We start from the raw sequence: 24,345 nt of genomic DNA on the forward strand, positions 1-24,345 counted from the left end.
GTTATTAAGTTCACAAACCATGGTTACAGTGAGAGATACAAACTATGATGATTCAGTCTATCTAACCTGCTGCCACTCCCCGAGTGTCTCTCCCCCTCTCTCTAACTGTATGTGTGTGTGATTGCCTGAGTGCAGACAGGTTCCAGCTTCCAGTCCAACCCTCAGCCCCAGGTTCACACCCACCAGCCCAAGCTTGCCCAGGTCTGCACTCCCTCTCCCCCTCTTTTCAATAAACACTAGTTTCCTATTAAGTCCCTGTCTCCTGGAGTGTCTGCATGTGTGTTCACAAGCTCAGTCTCAACACAAACTGGTTAGGGGGTGAAAAGGTGAGAAGGAGGCGTGAGCCGAGAGAAATACAAAGCGGCAAGGGGGTATACTCTGGAGATTATTTATTTTAGTTTAAAATAAGCTGCTGAATACTGATTTCTGATGACTTTAACTGGTCACAAGATAACACAGTTACAATATTCAACAAGTGAAGTAGAAAGTCTTAATTCATGAGATCAAGATTAGTATTTTAGTGTCCATGATGGTGGACACAATAGCCCCATCCTTCTTAAGCACCAGAGCAATGGGGCGACACCAGGCACTGTTGGACTCTTCTACTACTCCCATCTCCAACATGGCTTTCAGTTCCTTCTGAGCCACTTTTCTTTTGTGTTCAGGTAACCGATAGGGCTGTGAACGCATCGTCACGCCTGGGTGAGTCTCAACGTGATGCTGTATGAGACTTGTGCGTCTTGGCAGGGGGGAGAACACATCAGCAAAACGCTGTTGCAACACGGCAATGTCTGCTCTCTGGGACAGGGTGAGATGGTCATCACAATGGAGCAAGGCAGGATTGGTGGACTTTGGTACCTCAGGCCCCAAGTCATCTCTCTCTTTCACCGTGGTCACCATAGAAACATTCTCCGCCTCTCTCCACACTTTAAGGAGATTAAGGTGGTAAATCTGAGTTGCTTCTCTCCTGTCAGAACGCACAACCTCATAATCGACATCACCCACTCGCCGTGTGACCACAAAGGGCCTTTGCCGCTTGGCGAGTAATTTAGAGCTGGAAGATGGGAGTAATACAAGTACTTTATCTCTCGGTGCAAATCGTCTAAGTCTAGTTCCTCTGTACAGGCGTTGTTGACGCTCCTGGGCCCTGAGCAGATTCTCCTGTGACAACTGTCCCAATGTGTGGAGTTTTGCTCTCAGGTCCAGGACATACTGAACTTCTTTTATACTTGGGCTCTGACCTTCCTCCCAGCTTTCATTAACCACGTCCAGAACCCCCTGTGGTGTCCTGCCAAACAGCAGTTTCACTAACAATGACCACGCCATCACATGTATGAAATAAGAAACGTTTATTGCACATAATGAACAAATGTGAACCAATGTGGTATACTGAGGGATGAGGGGTGATTCGAGGGATGAAGGTAGGTTCGAGGGATGAGGGATGAAGGTAGGTTCGAGGGATGAAGGTAGGTTCGAGGGATGGTTAGAGGGATGAGGGATGAAGGTAGGTTCGAGGGATGAGGGATGAAGGTAGGTTCGAGGGATGAAGGTAGGGGGATGAGGGATGGATGTAGGTTTGAGGGATGAGGGATGGATGAGGTCGGAGGAATGAGGGATGGATGAGGTCAGAGGAATGAGGGATGGATGAGGTCGGAGGAATGAGGGATGGATGAGGTCGGAGGAATGAGGGATGGATGAGGTCGGAGGAATGAGGGATGGATGAGGTCGGAGGAATGAGGGATGGATGAGGTCGGAGGAATGAAGGTAGGAGGAATGAAGGTCGGTTGGCGGATCGATGAATGGATGGATGGCGCGATGTAAGAGGGAACTGAGTGGGTTGCGAGACACTGAGTGGGGGAACTGTCTCTTCGTATCTCTTGTAGAGAGCCCCAGTGGTTCCTGTATTTGGATAAGAGGGAGACAAAAAGAAAGGGTTTGGGTGGGAGGGATGTGGGAAATGAGTCAAGGAGGGAGTGAACGGATAAGGTATGCTTAAGTAAGTTTTGAGCGGAAATTAGATGATTGCAGGGCGTGGTCTTTGTTCCCGAACCTAGTTATAAAACATCATTCAAAGGGAGAAAGTCCTGTGGAGGCCTGGGGCACCTAACGCACTGCAAACAGCAGAGGATCTAGCCACCAACAACAGAGGATCTAGCCACCTATCCCAATTGCGGCCGTCGTGCACAAACTTAAGGATCATGGACTTCAAGGTTTTGTTCAGACGCTCGACAAGGCTGTCGGTCTGAGGGTGGTATACACTAGTCCGAACTGACCTGATGCCCAATAATCCATACAGTTCCCGGAGTGTGCATGACATAAACGAGGTGCCCTGGTCTGTTAGGATTTCTTTTGGGATCCCAACTCAGGAGATGACCTGGAACAGTGCCTGTGCCACACTCTTTGCAGAGATTGTGCGCAGAGGCACTGCTTCTGGATATTGAGTTGCATAATCCACCAGGACTAGTACAAAACGATATCCACGTGCGCTCCGGTGAAATGGCCCGATGTGGTCCATGCCAATACGCTCAAATGGAACGTCAATAAGTGATAATGGACGCAATGGTGCTCTTGGGATGGCCAGTTGGTTAACCAACTGACTTTCGGGTAAAGACTCACACCAGCGGCGTACATCTCCCCGAATCCCAGGCCAATAGAAACGGGCCATTATCCGGTTTAGTGTTTTTCATACCCCATGTGCCCCGCCACTGGGTTATAATGAGCCACCTGGAAAACTGTTTCCCGGCAGCTTTCCGGAACAAACAACCTCTGCTGACTGAGTGTCATGACTCACTCTGTATAGCCTGTCCCTAACCAATGTGAAATGTGGATATGTCTGCGCTGCATCAGGTTGCACCAACTGACAATTTTTATCACTTGGTCAAAGGCAAAGCGTAGAGTATCGTCACAAGACTGCTCGAGTGGAAAATCTTCCATGGAGTGCAACGAGGGAACCTGTGGAGCCTCTGATACTCGTTAAAAGTAAAGTATCTGTTCTCATGTTAGCCGAGCACTCCCTCAGCCCTACTGCACAGCTTTGCACTGAACCGTGCTCCAGCATTCTTTAAATACAGTTGGTTCCTCCTAGACCGGCTCCACTGGAAGAACCACATTGGTAAGAAACGTATTCCTGTTACTTCTAATGCCTAAGAGGAATGCTGTACTTTTATTGTGTGCTGGTATGTGTGCTGGTATAAGTGTTGTATAACGCTGACAGTGATCTGCAGCACGCTATCATCAACAGCCAGCTGGCAGAGCAGTTTAATGCTCATTTGAAAGGAATCAGGCACCACCTGCCCAAGTCTAATATTTATGCTGTCAAATGTCTCATTTCTGACTTGTTGTCGTCATACATGAGTTATCTTATGAAAGGATGTCAGATGTGTTTTTACAGGTTACACAAAGCAGTTCTGTTGTGTCATATCACACATTTGGGATTCATGGTGTTAAAGTTCACAAACCATGGTTACAGTGAGAGATACAAACTATGATGATTCAGTCTATCTAACCTGCTGCCACTCCCCGAGTGTCTCTCTCCCTCTCTCTAACTGTATGTGTGTGTGATTGCCTGAGTGCAGACAGGTTCCAGCTTCCAGTCCAACCCTCAGCCCCAGGTTCACACCCACCAGCCCAAGCTTCCCCAGGTCTGCACTCCCTCTCCCCCTCTTTTCAATAAACACTAGTTTCCTATTAAGTCCCTGTCTCCTGGAGTGTCTGCATGTGTGTTCACGAGCTCAGTCTCAACACAAACTGGTTAGGGGGTGAAAAGGTGAGAAGGAGGCGTGAGCCGAGAGAAATACAAAGCGGCAAGGGGGTATACTCTGGAGATTCTTTATTTTAGTTTAAAATAAGCTGCTGAATACTGATTTCTGATGACTTTAACTGGTCACAAGATAACACAGTCACAATATTCAACAAGTGAAGTAGAAAGTCTTAATTCATGAGATCAAGATTAGTATTTTAGTGTCCATGATGGTGGACACAATAGCCCCATCCTTCTTAAGCACCAGAGCAATGGGGCGACACCAGGCACTGTTGGACTCTTCTACTACTCCCATCTCCAACATGGCTTTCAGTTCCTTCTGAGCCACTTTTCTTTTGTGTTCAGGTAACCGATAGGGCTGTGAACGCATCGTCACGCCTGGGTGAGTCTCAACGTGATGCTGTATGAGACTTGTGCGTCTTGGCAGGGGGGAGAACACATCAGCAAAACGCTGTTGCAACACGGCACTGTCTGCTCTCTGGGACAGGGTGAGATGGTCATCACAATGGAGCAAGGCAGGATTGGTGGACTTTGGTACCTCAGGCCCCAAGTCATCACTCTCTTTCACCGTGGTCACCATAGAAACATTCTCCGCCTCTCTCCACACTTTAAGGAGATTAAGGTGGTAAATCTGAGTTGCTTCTCCCCTGTCAGAACGCACAACCTCATAATCGATATCACCCACTCGCCGTGTGACCACAAAGGGCCTTTGCCGCTTGGCGAGTAATTTAGAGCTGGAAGATGGGAGTAATACAAGTTCTTTATTTCTCGGTGCAAATCGTCTAAGTCTAGTTCCTCTGTACAGGCGTTGTTGACGCTCCTGGGCCCTGAGCAGATTCTCCTGTGACAACTGTCCCAATGTGTGGAGTTTTGCTCTCAGGTCCAGGACATACTGAACTTCTTTTATACTTGGGCTCTGACCTTCCTCCCAGCTTTCATTAACCACGTCCAGAACCCCCTGTGGTGTCCTGCCAAACAGCAGTTTCACTAACAATGACCACGCCATCACATGTATGAAATAAGAAACGTTTATTGCACATAATGAACAAATGTGAACCAATGTGGTATACTGAGGGATGAGGGGTGATTCGAGGGATGAAGGTAGGTTCGAGGGATGAGGGATGAAGGTAGGTTCGAGGGATGAAGGTAGGTTCGAGGGATGGTTAGAGGGATGAGGGATGAAGGTAGGTTCGAGGGATGAGGGATGAAGGTAGGTTCGAGGGATGAAGGTAGGGGGATGAGGGATGGATGAGGTCGGAGGAATGAGGGATGGATGAGGTCAGAGGAATGAGGGATGGATGAGGTCAGAGGAATGAGGGATGGATGAGGTCAGAGGGATGAGGGATGGATGAGGTCGGAGGAATGAGGGATGGATGAGGTCAGAGGAATGAGGGATGGATGAGGTCAGAGGAATGAGGGATGGATGAGGTCAGAGGAATGAGGGATGGATGAGGTCGGAGGAATGAGGGATGGATGAGGTCGGAGAAGTGAGGGATGGATGAGGTCGGAGGAATGAGGGATGGATGAGGTCGGAGGAATGAGGGATGGATGAGGTCGGAGGAATGAGGGATGGATGAGGTCGGAGGAATGAAGGTAGGAGGAATGAAGGTCGGTTGGCGGATCGATGAATGGATGGATGGCGCGATGTAAGAGGGAACTGAGTGGGTTGCGAGACACTGAGTGGGGGAACTGTCTCTTCGTATCTCTTGTAGAGAGCCCCAGTGGTTCCTGTATTTGGATAAGAGGGAGACAAAAAGAAAGGGTTTGGGTGGGAGGGATGTGGGAAATGAGTCAAGGAGGGAGTGAACGGATAAGGTATGCTTTAGTAAGTTTCGAGCAGAAATTAGATGATTGCAGGGCGTGGTCTTTGTTCCCGAACCTAGTTATAAAACATCATTCAAAGGGAGAAAGTCCTGTCGAGGCCTGGGGCACCTAACGCACTGCAAACAGCAGAGGATCTAGCCACCTATCCCAATTGCGGCCGTCGTGCACAAACTTAAGGATCATGGACTTCAAGGTTTTGTTCAGACGCTCGACAAGGCTGTCGGTCTGAGGGTGGTATACACTAGTCCGAACTGACCTGATGCCCAATAACCCATACAGTTCCCGGAGTGTGCATGACATAAACGAGGTGCCCTGGTCTGTTAGGATTTCTTTTGGGATCCCAACTCAGGAGATGACCTGGAACAGTGCCTGTGCCACACTCTTTGCAGAGGTTGTGCGCAGAGGCACTGCTTCTGGATATTGAGTTGCATAATCCACCAGGACTAGTACAAAACGATATCCACGTGCGCTCCGGTGAAATGGCCCGATGTGGTCCATGCCAATACGCTCAAATGGAACGTCAATAAGTGATAATGGACGCAATGGTGCTCTTGGGATGGCCAGTTGGTTAACCAACTGACTTTCGGGGAAAGACTCACACCAGCGGCGTACATCTCCCCGAATCCCAGGCCAATAGAAACGGGCCATTATCCGGTTTAGTGTTTTTCATACCCCATGTGCCCCGCCACTGGGTTATAATGAGCCACCTGGAAAACTGTTTCCCGGCAGCTTTCCGGAACAAACAACCTCTGCTGACTGAGTGTCACGACTCACTCTGTATAGCCTGTCCCTAACCAATGTGAAATGTGGATATGTCTGTGCTGCATCAGGTTGCACCAACTGACAATTTTTATCACTTGGTCAAAGGCAAAGCGTAGAGTATCGTCACAAGACTGCTCGAGTGGAAAATCTTCCATGGAGTGCAACGAGGGAACCTGTGGAGCCTCTGATACTCGTTAAAAGTAAATTATCTGTTCTCATGTTAGCCGAGCACTCCCTCAGCCCTATACTGCACAGCTTTGCACTGAACCGTGCTCCAGCATTCTTTAAACACAGTTGGTTCCTCCTAGACCGGCTCCACTGGAAGAACCACATTGGTAAGAAACGTATTCCTGTTACTTCTAATGCCTAAGAGGAATGCTGTACTTTTATTGTGTGCTGGTTGAAGTGTTGTATAACGCTGACAGTGATCTGCAGCACGCTATCATCAACAGCCAGCTGGCAGAGCAGTTTAATGCTCATTTGAAAGGAATCAGGCACCACCTGCCCAAGTCTAATATTTATGCTGTCAAATGTCTCATTTCTGACTTGTTGTCGTCATACATGAGTTATCTTATGAAAGGATGTCAGATGTGTTTTTACAGGTTACACAAAGCAGTTCTGTTGTGTCAAATCACACATTTGGGATTCATTGTGGTTGTTATTAAGTTCACAAACCATGGTTACAGTGAGAGATACAAACTATGATGATTCAGTCTATCTAACCTGCTGCCACTCCCCGAGTGTCTCTCTCCCTCTCTCTAACTGTATGTGTGTGTGATTGCCTGAGTGCAGACAGGTTCCAGCTTCCAGTCCAACCCTCAGCCCCAGGTTCACACCCACCAGCCCAAGCTTGCCCAGGTCTGCACTCCCTCTCCCCCTCTTTTCAATAAACACTAGTTTCCTATTAAGTCCCTGTCTCCTGGAGTGTCTGCATGTGTGTTCACGAGCTCAGTCTCAACACAAACTGGTTAGGGGGTGAAAAGGTGAGAAGGAGGCATGAGCCGAGAAAATACAAAGCGGCAAGGGGGTATACTCTGGAGATTCTTTATTTTAGTTTAAAATAAGCTGCTGAATACTGATTTCTGATGACTTTAACTGGTCACAAGATAACACAGTTACAATATTCAACAAGTGAAGTAGAAAGTCTTAATTCATGAGATCAAGATTAGTATTTTTGTGTCCATGATGGTTTGAGATGTGTCACTCTGTTCTCCACTGCAGTATAATAAGAATACCTTACAATAAACTCAAAGGTACATTTAAATGCTGATCCAGGATCAGTGTCATTACCCCAAATTTAATATTTACTGACATTAGAGAACACTTTAATTCAGTCCTGTAGCTCACACATGCCAAGACGTTTGTACAAAACATAACAAACTTGTGTTTTCAGCTGTGTTTGCTCTGCTGCTCTTCCAATGCGTGCTCCTTCCAACGCCGCACACAAACTTACACACTACTAACTTCCAGCTAGCCCATCCGTGTTCACGCAGCACCACAGTGGAAGCAAAGCAGAGCAAACAAAGCCAAAACACAATTTTGTTCTGTTTTTCAAAACATCTAGGAATGTGTAAGCTGCAGGACACTTGGATTACTTCAGATGAGCAATATGGAGACATTTTTTGGATGTTTGAAGCCAAGTTGCCGTTCAATGCAGTTTTGTGAGAAACAAACATCTCGGCAAACTCCCAGAAGAGCATGATGAGTCCTTCTATCGGCATCGGGGTGAGTAGACGATGACAGAAATTTCATCTTAGGGTGGCTAAAATGGGTTTGAGGTAGCTTGTTAAAGGCACAAGGACAAGTTCAGGAACTGTTTGCATAGAGCATACGTAGCCTATCGTTTGGAGAGGCTTTTTAACCTTAAACTCTGGAAAACATTTGACATGCTGGTGCATCTTAAAAGACATGCTTACTATTCCTTTTTATCTTAAAGAACAGTGTTTTGCTCTGAGGTTCTAAACGTCTGTTTCTGTATCATGAGTAATATCCTACAAAAAGCAGAGCATCTTGACACTAAAAAGTGCGATATTTGGCCCCTTGCTCTTTTCATGCCCACACTCACATCCGTGACCCATTAAAAATGGCCCCACGAGCCACCAGTTGAGAACCTCTGGTTTAACTTGAAAATGCTGATCTAACTTCTTTTCTTTTGTTCCCAAAACGTAGCCACTCCACATGGCCACATACAGTATTTAATACAGTGCAACAAGTTCAAATAAAAATGACATCATTAAAACGAGAGAAAAATAAGAAAATAGACAAATAGCCACATTAACAACTGTGCCGTATACATGTGCACTCAGACTCAAGTTTGTTTCGCAGAGACAGGATTTTCGGGGACAGCTTAAGGACATCAAGCTCTAGAAGAAGCTTTTGAAAAACTTCCAAAGTGTACTTTGTTTTTGGGGGGGTAACTCAAATTCATGGCATAAATGATGCTCATGAGCAGGAGACAGGCCTTTGTAACACTTCCATAGTTGTCAAGTACCTCAGTCCCTTCAATAACAATGGACACATCAGTGTCGGATGCACCTTCATCTTCTTCACTTGTGTGGAAGACACAGATCCTCAGGACTTGCTCAGCCTGGTCCTCTTGAACTTCCTCTCTGCTGATATCCTGTAAAATATATGTGAATCCATGTTCAGGTGCATAGTACATATTCTGCTTCATTTTCATTTGGAATAGTATGTATATTCTGTGATGATGGTAAACCTCTTACAACTTATGAATTGCAAAGCACTACACAATTTTGTTTTTACCTGAATAGCCAGATGGCTTTTCTTGTGACACAGCTTGCTGTAGTTGCTGTTTGAGATGGCACTGTGTCAACTGTACAAAGTTGTTGCTTTGGGCTTAAGGACAAAAACACAAAGACAAAATAATACATTAAAACTACAGAATACTACAAGAAATACTACATTAAAACTAGAGGATCATGTAACCAAAATGAACTGTACCACTGTCAAACCAATGTATTTTGGATAATATTTGAAAATATGGCTCTGATCTAAAACATTACACCCATTTCCACATGTGTTAAATCTTAAATGAAGAAAATCCTGCATTTTTGCCGCTGTGATTCTGTTCCTCTCCTCCAAGAGCATTGCTGGTCTAGATTCACGTTGTTGAGAGAGAGCTGTGTCATATGCATCAAGAATAATGCAGAATCCAAATTGAAACAGTGTAAACGGAATCAGAATAGAGAACAATGAGGCTTCATATCAAATTATGAGCAAAATATAGACGAGGGGATTAGAAAGAAAGGGATCCAAACAAGGTGATGGTCCTTATGAAGCATGTGGAAGAAAATGATCACAGGAAATGTTTTTGGATAGATCATTTGAATTTTTTCCAATTTCCACAAATGAATCTGAATTTCAGATACTTAAGGCTCATCAGTAGCTCTATAACAACTCAAAAAGATGGAAAGTGCATCATTTCTACAAGTGGTGGTTCTTTTAGTTGAAATAAGACACATAAAGTATTTTCATATATGGAATAAAAATATACAGCCACAGTAAGAAACAAATCTGAAATGCCAATAAATGAAATCATATTTATCCTGATAAACTGAGTGACATTTTGTGGGAATGAACATCTCTCCTGACCTCTGTTTGCTCTGTCTCAGTAAGATTTTAGATTTGTGGCAAACTACGAGTACACTGCAAATGAACAAAAACCATAGCTTCCTCTTTAGCTTAAATAATGATTAGCAGCAGGGTTTTGGTGAGGTCTGGTAGAGGCTCTCCAAACCGACGCTGCGGATATTTGAAACGTTTTCTCTCCTCCCTTCCCCTCCTATGTGTAGCGGTTGTGTACTCTGTCGTTGCCTTGAGTTCATTATGCGAAGGAAACTCATCATTTTGGCAAACCCGCCATTTATCCACAGCATCTAGCGAACTATTAATTATACAGTCAGTCCCGGATTCAAAACACTATTACAAACACTATTAAAACTTACTTGGTATTTCTAAGTTCATGGGCAATGACTATGAAACCTTTGAATATTATGTGAAAATACACAATAAAACTTACTCTTCCCACACAGTTTATTTATTACATGAAAGACATATATAGTTTTACTTGAATAATTCCAGTTCTCACTGATACTTACAATTAGAAAATAACAATTGTGACAGTTAACCTAATAAATATTACTACACCAAAAAATGTATGGCTGAACAGACACAGGAAGGAGCGCCACCTAAACACACTCAAACATTTACAGGACAACTAATGAGAAGATGTCAAAGTACCGCCCACAATGTTTGATTGACAGCTGATCTCTGTGCAGTGAAGAAACGCCACAACAATCAGCTCTCAGCAACAAACATGAAGACAAAATCAGTTTAAGGATTCAAACTCAGAGTTTAACACAAAGTCCCTGAAATGACTTCTGTCTATTTCGTTTATAGAACTCAGCAGTGTCTCCAACACTGTAATAAAGCCTAAGTCCAGCATAGAGAGGCTGAGTGAATGTGGTCTGGACTCTGTGGAGGAGAGTCATGGTTTCAGAGACGCTGTAGAAGGACAGAATACCTGCACTGTGATCCAGATACACTCCAACTCTGGAGGACTGAGGACCTGAGACAGGAGTGTGAACATTGTTGTACCTAAAGTTATATCTGTTATTGTTACAATCTAATGACCAAGATTTGTTATTGAATCCAAATCCACAATCATATGACCACCTTGCTCTGCTGATATTCTTGTATGCGACTGCTACACAAACTCCTCCCCCTCTCCTCTCCACCTCCCAGTAACAACGTCCAGTCAGACTCTCTCTACTCAGGACCTGCTCCCATTCAGTGAATCTGGCTGGGTGACTAGAATAAGACTGATGTTTACTCATGTATGTTACTTTTCTGTTCCCCTCAGATAATAACAGATGTGTGTATGCTGTGTTTGGATCCAGTGTGAGTTCACGTGAATATTGTAAGAATCCAGCTCTGGTCTTGGGCTCTGGTTGTGGCAGTAAAACATCCACTTCAGTCACTGTCAGTGAGACGTTTGTCCATTTGTCCCTCAGAACGTCCTGTAGTTTATCTCTGAGCTCTGACACAGCCGCTGTCACATCCTCAAAGTACCTCAGAGGACGGATATTGATGCTGGATGTAGATTCACTGAGTGCTGACAGTGAGGGGTAGTTGTGTAGAAACTGGGTGTGGTCCTCTGTGTGTGACAGCTTCTTCATCTCAGCGTCTTTCCTCTTCAGCTCAGTGATCTCCTGCTCCAGCTTCTCCTGAAGCTCTTTGACTCGACTCACTTCAGTTTCCTGCTGGGATCTGACCTGCTGCTTCACATCAGAGCTTCTTTTCTCCATGAGACGGATCAGCTGAGTGAAGATCTTCTCACTGTCCTCCACTGCTTTATCAGCAGAGCGATTGATAGCCTCCACCTCCCGTTGAAGCTCCTTCACATCTTTCTCTCTGTCCTGGATTCTCTGCTGGATGTTTTGTCGACTCACCTCGAGCTCTCTCTGCCTCTCAGTCCTTTCTGCTGCAGCTGAGACTGTGTCGTGGCCTTTATGTTCATCCATCAAGCAGAGATAACAGATACACTGCTGATCAGTACGGCAGAAGATCTTCATCACCTCATCATGACGAGAGCAGATGTTCTCCTGGAGCTTCTTGGAGGGGGTCCACCAGCTTGTGTTTCTTAAACTGAGCCACATCATAATGAGGCTGGAGGTGTTTCTCACAGTAAGAAACCAGACAGACCAGACAGGACTTGAGGGCTTTCAGTTTTCTCCCAGTGCAGACATCACAGGCCACATCTTCAGGTCCAGCATAGCAGAGATCAGCAGGAGCAGCTTGGAGTCCAGTCTTCTTCAGTTCCTCCAGTAAAGCTGCTAACATGGTGCTTTTTACCAGGACAGGCCTCGGTGTGAAGGTCTGCCTACACTGAGGGCAGCTGTGGATTTTCTTCTCATCCTCTTCATCCCAGTAGCTTTTAATACAGTTCATGCAGTAGCTGTGTCCACAGGGAGTAGTCACCGGATCCTTCAGTAGATCCAGACAGATGGAACAAGAGAAGGTTTCTCGGTCCAGCTGAACTCCTTTCTGCGCCATTTCACCTCTCAGTGACAACGACTGTCTGAGTTTCACTTCCTTATAAATGAGGCCGGGTTGAGCTCTGATCTCAACAACATGTGTCTCTGCAGTGAATGGGGCCTGTCAGCTCTTGCTCATGTTGGTTACACCCATCTACAAACTGTAGATCTGAAGGGGAGGGAACAAGGAAATACATGAACAGAGTGTAGCTCGCTGTGTTTGAATCAGGAAGAAGAGGGAGGGGTTATCGAGGGTTTAAAGTTCTGTTTTATTGTCATTATACAACACAGGATTGCACAATAACATGCAGTTGTAGTCCTCTCCACTCACACACTGAAAATGTCAAATTCAAATGGATAAAAACTGACTGGAAAGGAGTAAAAGATTCACTGTGTCTAACTTCTCTTCCTGTACAAAGAGGAAAAACAGCTCAAGATGGCAACATGAAGAAAAACATCCAAAAGTTACTCACTGATTATTAAATCATAAAACAACTATCAAAATGTTACAGGCCTCAAGCATGAGTTACCCGTAAGCAGGTATAGTATCCTGTTTTGTGCAGGAAAAGCAGAGACAGGAGACGTTACTTGTGATCGCTCAGCAGGCTGTTCTCTGTTTTTATTTAACAGAATCTTTCTTTTTCACTTCATTTAAACCAACTTAGTGTTTTGTTCACAACAATCTTCATTTTGCAATTTACATGACATCAAGCTTTAAGGTTCATATACTAACCCACTGGACTGACATTTTACAAATGTACAAAATGACTGCTGAATGAAACAGAAATCAAATTCAAACTCCTAATTTGTACCATTGTTCACCAACAGTGACTGCTATTTAGGTCCAACACCACATTTACAGTAGCATTAATACTTTTAAGCCCAAGCTGTTCACATTTTTACTAAATTCTTAAACACAAAGTATACATAACAATAACAGGCCATCATTACAAAAATACCTTTGCCCTTTTTAACTTTACCAAAATATTTGATCTATATATTATTATTATTATTATTATTATTATTATTATATTATCCTGGTAACATGACTTAGATGAACGACTTAACAACTTTACACAACCGTACTTCACAAAGCTTTGACAAAACAAATACAAGACAGAGGGTATGTCAAGGAGCAGGGACCAGAAATAAAAGAAGTATTAAGAGGAGCGAGCAAGATTTCATTGCAGGAAAACTCAGTTTCTTAGCTGAGCAAACTACTGTTTTACACATCAAACGTTGTCAAAACAACATAATGAAGTCCTTATAAAAAAAAGTCCTTATAAATGCTTTGTGACAAGATATGACACACTACTAACCTGTTTTGTGCAGGAGAAGCCTCACGCAGCCCTACTAGCGCTCACCAAAGTGGACACTCCCTCTTGTGGCACAACTGGGAAATTGCACTTTTAAAACTACTACTCCCATGTCTTGTAAAGATTCATTAACATTTGACCTTTTTCACTGGCTAATACACAAAACATTTTAAACAGTTGTGACTATACATTTGTAGGCGTCACAGAAACATTTTGAATGAATTTAAAGGAGTAAATATGTTGATTACACCAGAATACAATGAAAACAATACAATTAATGTTACATAATTACATTCATCCTGAGTTTTATATCGGAGGTGAGAAGATATTAAAGTCTGTTATTTACTTGCTAATTAAAGAAAATGTAAAGAACAAGATATTAGAATCAGAGTGAGTTTTATTATAAGAAGGTTTTCAATACAAGGAATTTGCCTTGTTATCTTTGTACATAATAAACATAAAGTGCTAAAAACTATAAATAAAGGAAACACGGACTTCAAGTCAAAAAGCACAAAAATAAAAACATTATAAAGAGAAAAATAATATGTACAATAAGACTGTTATATATATTTTTATTTTAGCTCTTTGGTTGTTTGAACTTCTTTAATGCAGGACGAGGCTGTTTATCAGAGGTTCTGTGAATATAGTTTGTGTTCAGGTCTTCAAAGTCAAATTAAACAAAAATGCTGAGATATGTCTACTGTATTTATTTTCTAAAGTTTTCTATCACCCCATAAAACCAAGAAGGCCTCCCGACCTACTAAATAACTAAAGAATACATAATACAGACAGAGAATTGTATAAAAAGTTCCCTAAAATATCAGGAAAACTGATCTCTGATCAATATTCAAAGGAAATAATCTGCTCAAACTTCATCCAAATCTCTGGTTTTACACAAACTTGCTGCAGTTATTGTGTTCACTGTTTGGGTTCATTGTTCAGTTTATCAGCTGGTCTCTGCTGTTATTGTTATAATTCAATATAATATGAAATATGTGTAACATATAGTTTACTCAGTGATAGAAAAGGTGTCCCTGAAGGATAAAGGCTGGGAGCCAGTGCCTTAGAGGAATGGAAACAACGAATCATTGTGAACTGAATGAACCTGTGTCTGCTGCTTATTGAACAATATGGATACAGGAAAGTGCAGTCCTCCATATATTCACATGTCAGTGTGAGACCTGGCTCCTGAGCTTGTGACTCTCTATTTGAGTTTACACAACCCAATAGTGTCTCCAGGAGTCTAAAACAGGACTCATGTCAGCCAAGCACTCCCTCAGCCCTTCTGCACAGCTTTGCACTGAACCGTGCTCCAGCATTCTTTAAACACAGTTGGTTCCTCCGAGACCGGCTCCACTGGAAGAACCACATTGGTCAGCAATGCTGTACTTTTACTGTGTGCTGGTTGAAGTGTGTATAACGCTGACAGTGATCTGCAGCACGCTATCATCAACAGCCAGCTGGCAGAGCAGTTTAATGCTCATTTGAAAGGAATCAGGCACCACCTGCCCAAGTCTAATATTTATGCCGTCAAATGCCTCATTTCTGACTTGTTGTCGTCATACATGAGTTATCTTATGAAAGGATGTCAGATGTGTTTTTACAGGTTACACAAAGCAGTTCTGTTGTGTCAAATCACACATTTGAGATTCATTGTGGTTGTTATTAAGTTCACAAACCATGGTTACAGTGAGAGATACAAACTATGATGATTCAGTCTATCTAACCTGCTGCCACTCCCCGAGTGTCTCTCTCCCTCTCTCTAACTGTATGTGTGTGTGGTTGCCTGAGTGCAGACAGGTTCCAGCTTCCAGTCCAACCCTCAGCCCCAGGTTCACACCCACCAGCCCAAGCTTCCCCAGGTCTGCACTCCCTCTCCCCCTCTTTTCAATAAACACTAGTTTCCTATTAAGTCCCTGTCTCCTGGAGTGTCTGCATGTGTGTTCACGAGCTCAGTCTCAACACAAACTGGTTAGGGGGTGAAAAGGTGAGAAGGAGGCGTGAGCCGAGAGAAATACAAAGCGACAAGGGGGTATACTCTGGAGATTCTTTATTTTAGTTTAAAATAAGCTGCTGAATACTGATTTCTGATGACTTTAACTGGTCACAAGATAACACAGTTACAATATTCAACAAGTGAAGTAGAAAGTCTTAATTCATGAGATCAAGATTAGTATTTTAGTGTCCATGATGGTGGACACAATAGCCCCATCCTTCTTAAGCACCAGAGCAATGGGGCGACACCAGGCACTGTTGGACTCTTCTACTACTCCCATCTCCAACATGGCTTTCAGTTCCTTCTGAGCCACTTTTCTTTTGTGTTCAGGTAACCGATAGGGCTGTGAACGCATCGTCACGCCTGGGTGAGTCTCAACGTGATGCTGTATGAGACTTGTGCGTCTTGGCAGGGGGGGAGAACACATCAGCAAAACGCTGTTGCAACACGGCAATGTCTGCTCTCTGGGACAGGGTGAGATGGTCATCACAATGGAGCAAGGCAGGATTGGTGGACTTTGGTACCTCAGGCCCCAAGTCATCTCTCTCTTTCACCGTGGTCACCATAGAAACATTCTCCGCCTCTCTCCACACTTTAAGGAGATTAAGGTGGTAAATCTGAGTTGCTTCTCTCCTGTCAGAACGCACAACCTCATAATCGACATCACCCACTCGCCGTGTGACCACAAAGGGCCTTTGCCGCTTGGCGAGTAATTTAGAGCTGGAAGATTGGAGTAATACAAGTACTTTATCTCTCGGTGCAAATCGTCTAAGTCTAGTTCCTCTGTACAGGCGTTGTTGACGCTCCTGGGCCCTGAGCAGATTCTCCTGTGACAACTGTCCCAATGTGTGGAGTTTTGCTCTCAGGTCCAGGACATACTGAACTTCTTTTATACTTGGGCTCTGACCTTCCTCCCAGCTTTCATTAACCACGTCCAGAACCCCCTGTGGTGTCCTGCCAAACAGCAGTTTCACTAACAATGACCACGCCATCACATGTATGAAATAAGAAACGTTTATTGCACATAATGAACAAATGTGAACCAATGTGGTATACTGAGGGATGAGGGGTGATTCGAGGGATGAAGGTAGGTTCGAGGGATGAGGGATGAAGGTAGGTTCGAGGGATGGTTAGAGGGATGAGGGATGAAGGTAGGTTCGAGGGATGAGGGATGAAGGTAGGTTCGAGGGATGAAGGTAGGGGGATGAGGGATGGATGTAGGTTTGAGGGATGAGGGATGGATGAGGTCGGAGGAATGAGGGATGGATGAGGTCAGAGGAATGAGGGATGGATGAGGTCAGAGGAATGAGGGATGGATGAGGTCAGAGGAATGAGGGATGGATGAGGTCGGAGGAATGAGGGATGGATGAGGTCGGAGGAGTGAGGGATGGATAAGGTCGGAGGAATGAGGGATGGATGAGGTCGGAGGAATGAGGGATGGATGAGGTCGGAGGAATGAGGGATGGATGAGGTCGGAGGAATGAAGGTAGGAGGAATGAAGGTCGGTTGGCGGATCGATGAATGGATGGATGGCGCGATGTAAGAGGGAACTGAGTGGGTTGCGAGACACTGAGTGGGGGAACTGTCTCTTCGTATCTCTTGTAGAGAGCCCCAGTGGTTCCTGTATTTGGATAAGAGGGAGACAAAAAGAAAGGGTTTGGGTGGGAGGGATGTGGGAAATGAGTCAAGGAGGGAGTGAACGGATAAGGTATGCTTAAGTAAGTTTTGAGCGGAAATTAGATGATTGCAGGGCGTGGTCTTTGTTCCCGAACCTAGTTATAAAACATCATTCAAAGGGAGAAAGTCCTGTGGAGGCCTGGGGCACCTAACGCACTGCAAACAGCAGAGGATCTAGCCACCAACAACAGAGGATCTAGCCACCTATCCCAATTGCGGCCGTCGTGCACAAACTTAAGGATCATGGACTTCAAGGTTTTGTTCAGACGCTCGACAAGGCTGTCGGTCTGAGGGTGGTATACACTAGTCCGAACTGACCTGATGCCCAATAATCCATACAGTTCCCGGAGTGTGCATGACATAAACGAGGTGCCCTGGTCTGTTAGGATTTCTTTTGGGATCCCAACTCAGGAGATGACCTGGAACAGTGCCTGTGCCACACTCTTTGCAGAGGTTGTGCGCAGAGGCACTGCTTCTGGATATTGAGTTGCATAATCCACCAGGACTAGTACAAAACGATATCCACGTGCGCTCCGGTGAAATGGCCCGATGTGGTCCATGCCAATACGCTCAAATGGAACGTCAATAAGTGATAATGGACGCAATGGTGCTCTTGGGATGGCCAGTTGGTTAACCAACTGACTTTCGGGGAAAGACTCACACCAGCGGCGTACATCTCCCCGAATCCCAGGCCAATAGAAACGGGCCATTATCCGGTTTAGTGTTTTTCATACCCCATGTGCCCCGCCACTGGGTTATAATGAGCCACCTGGAAAACTGTTTCCCGGCAGCTTTCCGGAACAAACAACCTCTGCTGACTGAGTGTCACGACTCACTCTGTATAGCCTGTCCCTAACCAATGTGAAATGTGGATATGTCTGTGCTGCATCAGGTTGCACCAACTGACAATTTTTATCACTTGGTCAAAGGCAAAGCGTAGAGTATCGTCACAAGACTGCTCGAGTGGAAAATCTTCCATGGAGTGCAACGAGGGAACCTGTGGAGCCTCTGATACTCGTTAAAAGTAAATTATCTGTTCTCATGTTAGCCGAGCACTCCCTCAGCCCTATACTGCACAGCTTTGCACTGAACCGTGCTGCAGCATTCTTTAAACACAGTTGGTTCCTCCTAGACCGGCTCCACTGGAAGAACCACATTGGTAAGAAACGTATTCCTGTTACTTCTAATGCCTAAGAGGAATGCTGTACTTTTATTGTGTGCTGGTTGAAGTGTTGTATAACGCTGACAGTGATCTGCAGCACGCTATCATCAACAGCCAGCTGGCAGAGCAGTTTAATGCTCATTTGAAAGGAATCAGGCACCACCTGCCCAAGTCTGTCAAATGTCTCATTTCTGACTTGTTGTCGTCATACATGAGTTATCTTATGAAAGGATGTCAGATGTGTTTTTACAGGTTACACAAAGCAGTTCTGTTGTGTCATATCACACATTTGGGATTCATTGTGGTTGTTATTAAGTTCACAAACCATGGTTACAGTGAGAGATACAAACTATGATGATTCAGTCTATCTAACCTGCTGCCACTCCCCGAGTGTCTCTCTCCCTCTCTCTAACTGTATGTGTGTGTGATTGCCTGAGTGCAGACAGGTTCCAGCTTCCAGTCCAACCCTCAGCCCCAGGTTCACACCCACCAGCCCAAGCTTGCCCAGGTCTGCACTCCCTCTCCCCCTCTTTTCAATAAACACTAGTTTCCTATTAAGTCCCTGTTTCCTGGAGTGTCTGCATGTGTGTTCACGAGCTCAGTCTCAACACAAACTGGTTAGGGGGCGAAAAGGTGAGAAGGAGGCGTGAGCCGAGAAAATACAAAGCGGCAAGGGGGTATACTCTGGAGATTCTTTATTTTAGTTTAAAATAAGCTGCTGAATACTGATTTCTGATGACTTTAACTGGTCACAAGATAACACAGTTACAATATTCAACAAGTGAAGTAGAAAGTCTTAATTCATGAGATCAAGATTAGTATTTTTGTGTCCATGATGGTTTGAGATGTGTCACTCTGTTCTCCACTGCAGTATAATAAGAATACCTTACAATAAACTCAAAGGTACATTTAAATGCTGTTCCAGGATCAGTGTCATTACCCCAAATTTAATATTTACTGACATTAGAGAACACTTTAATTCAGTCCTGTAGCTCACACATGCCAAGACGTTTGTACAAAACATAACAAACTTGTGTTTTCAGCTGTGTTTGCTCTGCTGCTCTTCCAATGCGTGCTCCTTCCAACGCCGCACACAAACTTACACACTACTAACTTCCAGCTAGCCCATCCGTGTTCACGCAGCACCACAGTGGAAGCAAAGCAGAGCAAACAAAGCCAAAACACAATTTTGTTCTGTTTTTCAAAACATCTAGGAATGTGTAAGCTGCAGGACACTTGGATTACTTCAGATGAGCAATATGGAGACATTTTTTGGATGTTTGAAGCCAAGTTGCCGTTCAATGCAGTTTTGTGAGAAACAAACATCTCGGCAAACTCCCAGAAGAGCATGATGAGTCCTTCTATCGGCATCGGGGTGAGTAGACGATGACAGAAATTTCATCTTAGGGTGGCTAAAATGGGTTTGAGGTAGCTTGTTAAAGGCACAAGGACAAGTTCAGGAACTGTTTGCATAGAGCATACGTAGCCTATCGTTTGGAGAGGCTTTTTAACCTTAAACTCTGGAAAACATTTGACATGCTGGTGCATCTTAAAAGACATGCTTACTATTCCTTTTTATCTTAAAGAACAGTGTTTTGCTCTGAGGTTCTAAACGTCTGTTTCTGTATCATGAGTAATATCCTACAAAAAGCAGAGCATCTTGACACTAAAAAGTGCGATATTTGGCCCCTCGCTCTTTTCATGCCCACACTCACATCCGTGACCCATTAAAAATGGCCCCACGAGCCACCAGTTGAGAACCTCTGGTTTAACTTGAAAATGCTGATCTAACTTCTTTTCTTTTGTCCCCAAAACGTAGCCACTCCACATGGCCACATACAGTATTTAATACAGTGCAACAAGTTCAAATAAAAATGACATCATTAAAACGAGAGAAAAATAAGAAAATAGACAAATAGCCACATTAACAACTGTGCCGTATACATGTGCACTCAGACTCAAGTTTGTTTCGCAGAGACAGGATTTTCGGGGACAGCTTAAGGACATCAAGCTCTAGAAGAAGCTTTTGAAAAACTTCCAAAGTGTACTTTGTTTTTGGGGGGTAACTCAAATTCATGGCATAAATGATGCTCATGAGCAGGAGACAGGCCTTTGTAACACTTCCATAGTTGTCAAGTACCTCAGTCCCTTCAATAACAATGGACACATCAGTGTCGGATGCACCTTCATCTTCTTCACTTGTGTGGAAGACACAGATCCTCAGGACTTGCTCAGCCTGGTCCTCTTGAACTTCCTCTCTGCTGATATCCTGTAAAATATATGTGAATCCATGTTCAGGTGCATAGTACATATTCTGCTTCATTTTCATTTGGAATAGTATGTATATTCTGTGATGATGGTAAACCTCTTACAACTTATGAATTGCAAAGCACTACACAATTTTGTTTTTACCTGAATAGCCAGATGGCTTTTCTTGTGACACAGCTTGCTGTAGTTGCTGTTTGAGATGGCACTGTGTCAACTGTACAAAGTTGTTGCTTTGGGCTTAAGGACAAAAACACAAAGACAAAATAATACATTAAAACTACAGAATACTACAAGAAATACTACATTAAAACTAGAGGATCATGTAACCAAAATGAACTGTACCACTGTCAAACCAATGTATTTTGGATAATATTTGAAAATATGGCTCTGATCTAAAACATTACACCCATTTCCACATGTGTTAAATCTTAAATGAAGAAAATCCTGCATTTTTGCCGCTGTGATTCTGTTCCTCTCCTCAAAGAGCATTGCTGGTCTAGATTCACGTTGTTGAGAGAGAGCTGTGTCATATGCATCAAGAATAATGCAGAATCCAAATTGAAACAGTGTAAACGGAATCAGAATAGAGAACAATGAGGCTTCATATCAAATTATGAGCAAAATATAGACGAGGGGATTAGAAAGAAAGGGATCCAAACAAGGTGATGGTCCTTATGAAGCATGTGGAAGAAAATGATCACAGGAAATGTTTTTGGATAGATCATTTGAATTTTTTCCAATTTCCACAAATGAATCTGAATTTCAGATACTTAAGGCTCATCAGTAGCTCTATAACAACTCAAAAAGATGGAAAGTGCATCATTTCTACAAGTGGTGGTTCTTTTAGTTGAAATAAGACACATAAAGTATTTTCATATATGGAATAAAAATATACAGCCACAGTAAGAAACAAATCTGAAATGCCAATAAATGAAATCATATTTATCCTGATAAACTGAGTGACATTTTGTGGGAATGAACATCTCTCCTGACCTCTGTTTGCTCTGTCTCAGTAAGATTTTAGATTTGTGGCAAACTACGAGTACACTGCAAATGAACAAAAACCATAGCTTCCTCTTTAGCTTAAATAATGATTAGCAGCAGGGTTTTGGTGAGGTCTGGTAGAGGCTCTCCAAACCGACGCTGCGGATATTTGAAACGTTTTCTCTCCTCCCTTCCCCTCCTATGTGTAGCGGTTGTGTACTCTGTCGTTGCCTTGAGTTCATTATGCGAAGGAAACTCATCATTTTGGCAAACCCGCCATTTATCCACAGCATCTAGCGAACTATTAATTATACAGTCAGTCCCGGATTCAAAACACTATTACAAACACTATTAAAACTTACTTGGTATTTCTAAGTTCATGGGCAATGACTATGAAACCTTTGAATATTATGTGAAAATACACAATAAAACTTACTCTTCCCACACAGTTTATTTATTACATGAAAGACATATATAGTTTTACTTGAATAATTCCAGTTCTCACTGATACTTACAATTAGAAAATAACAATTGTGACAGTTAACCTAATAAATATTACTACACCAAAAAATGTATGGCTGAACAGACACAGGAAGGAGCGCCACCTAAACACACTCAAACATTTACAGGACAACTAATGAGAAGATGTCAAAGTACCGCCCACAATGTTTGATTGACAGCTGATCTCTGTGCAGTGAAGAAACGCCACAACAATCAGCTCTCAGCAACAAACATGAAGACAAAATCAGTTTAAGGATTCAAACTCAGAGTTTAACACAAAGTCCCTGAAATGACTTCTGTCTATTTCAGTTTATAGAACTCAGCCGTGTCTCCATAATAAAGCCTAAGTCCAGCATAGAGAGGCTGAGTGAATGTGGTCTGGACTCTGTGGAGGAGAGTCATGGTTTCAGAGACGCTGTAGAAGGACAGAATACCTGCACTGTGATCCAGATACACTCCAACTCTGGAGGACTGAGGACCTGAGACAGGAGTTTTGACATTGTTGTACCAAAAGTTATAACTGTTATTGTAACAATATAATGACCAAGATTTGTTATTGCGTCCAAATACACATTCATATAAGCTCCCTGCTCTGCTGATATTCTTGTATGCGACTGCTACACGAACTCCTCCCCCTCTCCACTCCACCTCCCAGTAACAACGTTCAGTCAGACTCTCTCTACTCAGGACCTGACTATAGTTAGTGAATCTGTCTGGGTGACTAGAATAAGACTGTTGTTGACTCATTACTGTTACTTTTCTGTTCCCCTCAGATAATAACAGATATGTGTTTGCTGTGTTTGGATCCAGTGTGAGTTCACGTGAATATTGTAAGAATCCAGCTCTGGTCTTGGGCTCTGGTTGTGGCAGTAAAACATCCACTTCAGTCACTGTCAGTGAGACGTTTGTCCATTTGTCCCTCAGAACGTCCTGTAGTTTATCTCTGAGCTCTGACACAGCCGCTGTCACATCCTCAAAGTACCTCAGAGGACGGATATTGATGCTGGATGTAGATTCACTGAGTGCTGACAGTGAGGGGTAGTTGTGTAGAAACTGGGTGTGGTCCTCTGTGTGTGACAGCTTCTTCATCTCAGCGTCTTTCCTCTTCAGCTCAGTGATCTCCTGCTCCAGCTTCTCCTGAAGCTCTTTGACTCGACTCACTTCAGTTTCCTGCTGGGATCTGACCTGCTGCTTCACATCAGAGCTTCTTTTCTCCATGAGACGGATCAGCTGAGTGAAGATCTTCTCACTGTCCTCCACTGCTTTATCAGCAGAGCGATTGATAGCCTCCACCTCCCGTTGAAGCTCCTTCACATCTTTCTCTCTGTCCTGGATTCTCTGCTGGATGTTTTGTCGACTCACCTCGAGCTCTCTCTGCCTCTCAGTCCTTTCTGCTGCAGCTGAGACTGTGTCGTGGCCTTTATGTTCATCCATCAAGCAGAGATAACAGATACACTGCTGATCAGTACGGCAGAACATCTTCATCACCTCATCATGACGAGAGCAGATGTTCTCCTGGAGCTTCTTGGAGGGGTCCACCAGCTTGTGTTTTTCAAATACAGGTAATTCAAAGTGAGGCTGGAGGTGTTTCTCACAGTAAGAAACCAGACAGACCAGACAGGACTTGAGGGCTTTCAGTTTTCTCCCAGTGCAGACATCACAGGCCACATCTTCAGGTCCAGCATAGCAGAGATCAGCAGGAGCAGCTTGGAGTCCAGTCTTCTTCAGTTCCTCCACTAAAGCTGCTAACATGGTGTTTTTTACCAGGACAGGCCTCGGTGTGAAGGTCTGCCTACACTGAGGGCAGCTGTGGATTTTCTTCTCATCCTCTCCATCCCAGTAGCTTTTAATACAGTTCATGCAGTAGCTGTGTCCACAGGGAGTAGTCACCGGATCCTTCAGTAGATCCAGACAGATGGAACAAGAAATTATTTCTCGGTCCAGCTGAACTCCTTTCTGCGCCATTTCACCTCTCAGTGACAACGACTGTCTGAGTTTCACTTCCTTATAAATGAGGCCGGGTTGAGCTCTGATCTCAA

The 24,345-nt window shown here is 43.9% G+C and overlaps 2 protein-coding genes, 2 long non-coding RNA genes and 1 pseudogene across 4 annotated transcripts; 2 read left to right on the plus strand and 3 right to left on the minus strand.

Moving 5' to 3' along the window:
• Nucleotides 1-495: 495 nt before the first annotated feature.
• Nucleotides 496-22,098, minus strand: LOC127370936 (uncharacterized). Its single transcript, XM_051413441.1, has 7 exons — nt 22,037-22,098; nt 20,966-21,011; nt 20,694-20,822; nt 17,111-17,335; nt 5,289-5,338; nt 5,178-5,213; nt 496-1,642 (listed from the first exon to the last, which is right to left on the minus strand). The coding sequence occupies exons 1-7, from the start codon at nt 22,096-22,098 to the stop codon at nt 496-498; spliced, it is 1,695 nt and encodes a 564-aa protein (XP_051269401.1).
• LOC127370628 (uncharacterized) lies at nt 3,076-3,691 on the plus strand. The gene is made up of 2 exons (XR_007886255.1): nt 3,076-3,112; nt 3,576-3,691. It is a non-coding gene; the product is annotated as an uncharacterized LOC127370628 (long non-coding RNA).
• Nucleotides 10,382-12,527, minus strand: LOC127370617 (tripartite motif-containing protein 16-like; annotated as a pseudogene).
• LOC127370627 (uncharacterized) lies at nt 17,510-19,111 on the plus strand. Its single transcript, XR_007886254.1, has 2 exons — nt 17,510-18,550; nt 18,996-19,111. It is a non-coding gene; the product is annotated as an uncharacterized LOC127370627 (long non-coding RNA).
• A 139-nt stretch (nt 22,099-22,237) lies between the features above and the next one.
• LOC127370620 (tripartite motif-containing protein 16-like) lies at nt 22,238-24,339 on the minus strand. Its single transcript, XM_051412850.1, has one exon. It carries the CDS (start codon nt 24,269-24,271, stop codon nt 22,607-22,609), a length of 1,665 nt encoding a protein of 554 aa, XP_051268810.1. The 5' UTR covers nt 24,272-24,339; the 3' UTR covers nt 22,238-22,606.
• Between the last annotated feature and the right edge of the window lie 6 nt (nt 24,340-24,345).

Source organism: Dicentrarchus labrax, unplaced genomic scaffold (genome assembly GCF_905237075.1).
Source record: "Dicentrarchus labrax unplaced genomic scaffold, dlabrax2021, whole genome shotgun sequence".
NCBI classification, from domain to species: Eukaryota; Metazoa; Chordata; class Actinopteri; family Moronidae; genus Dicentrarchus; species Dicentrarchus labrax.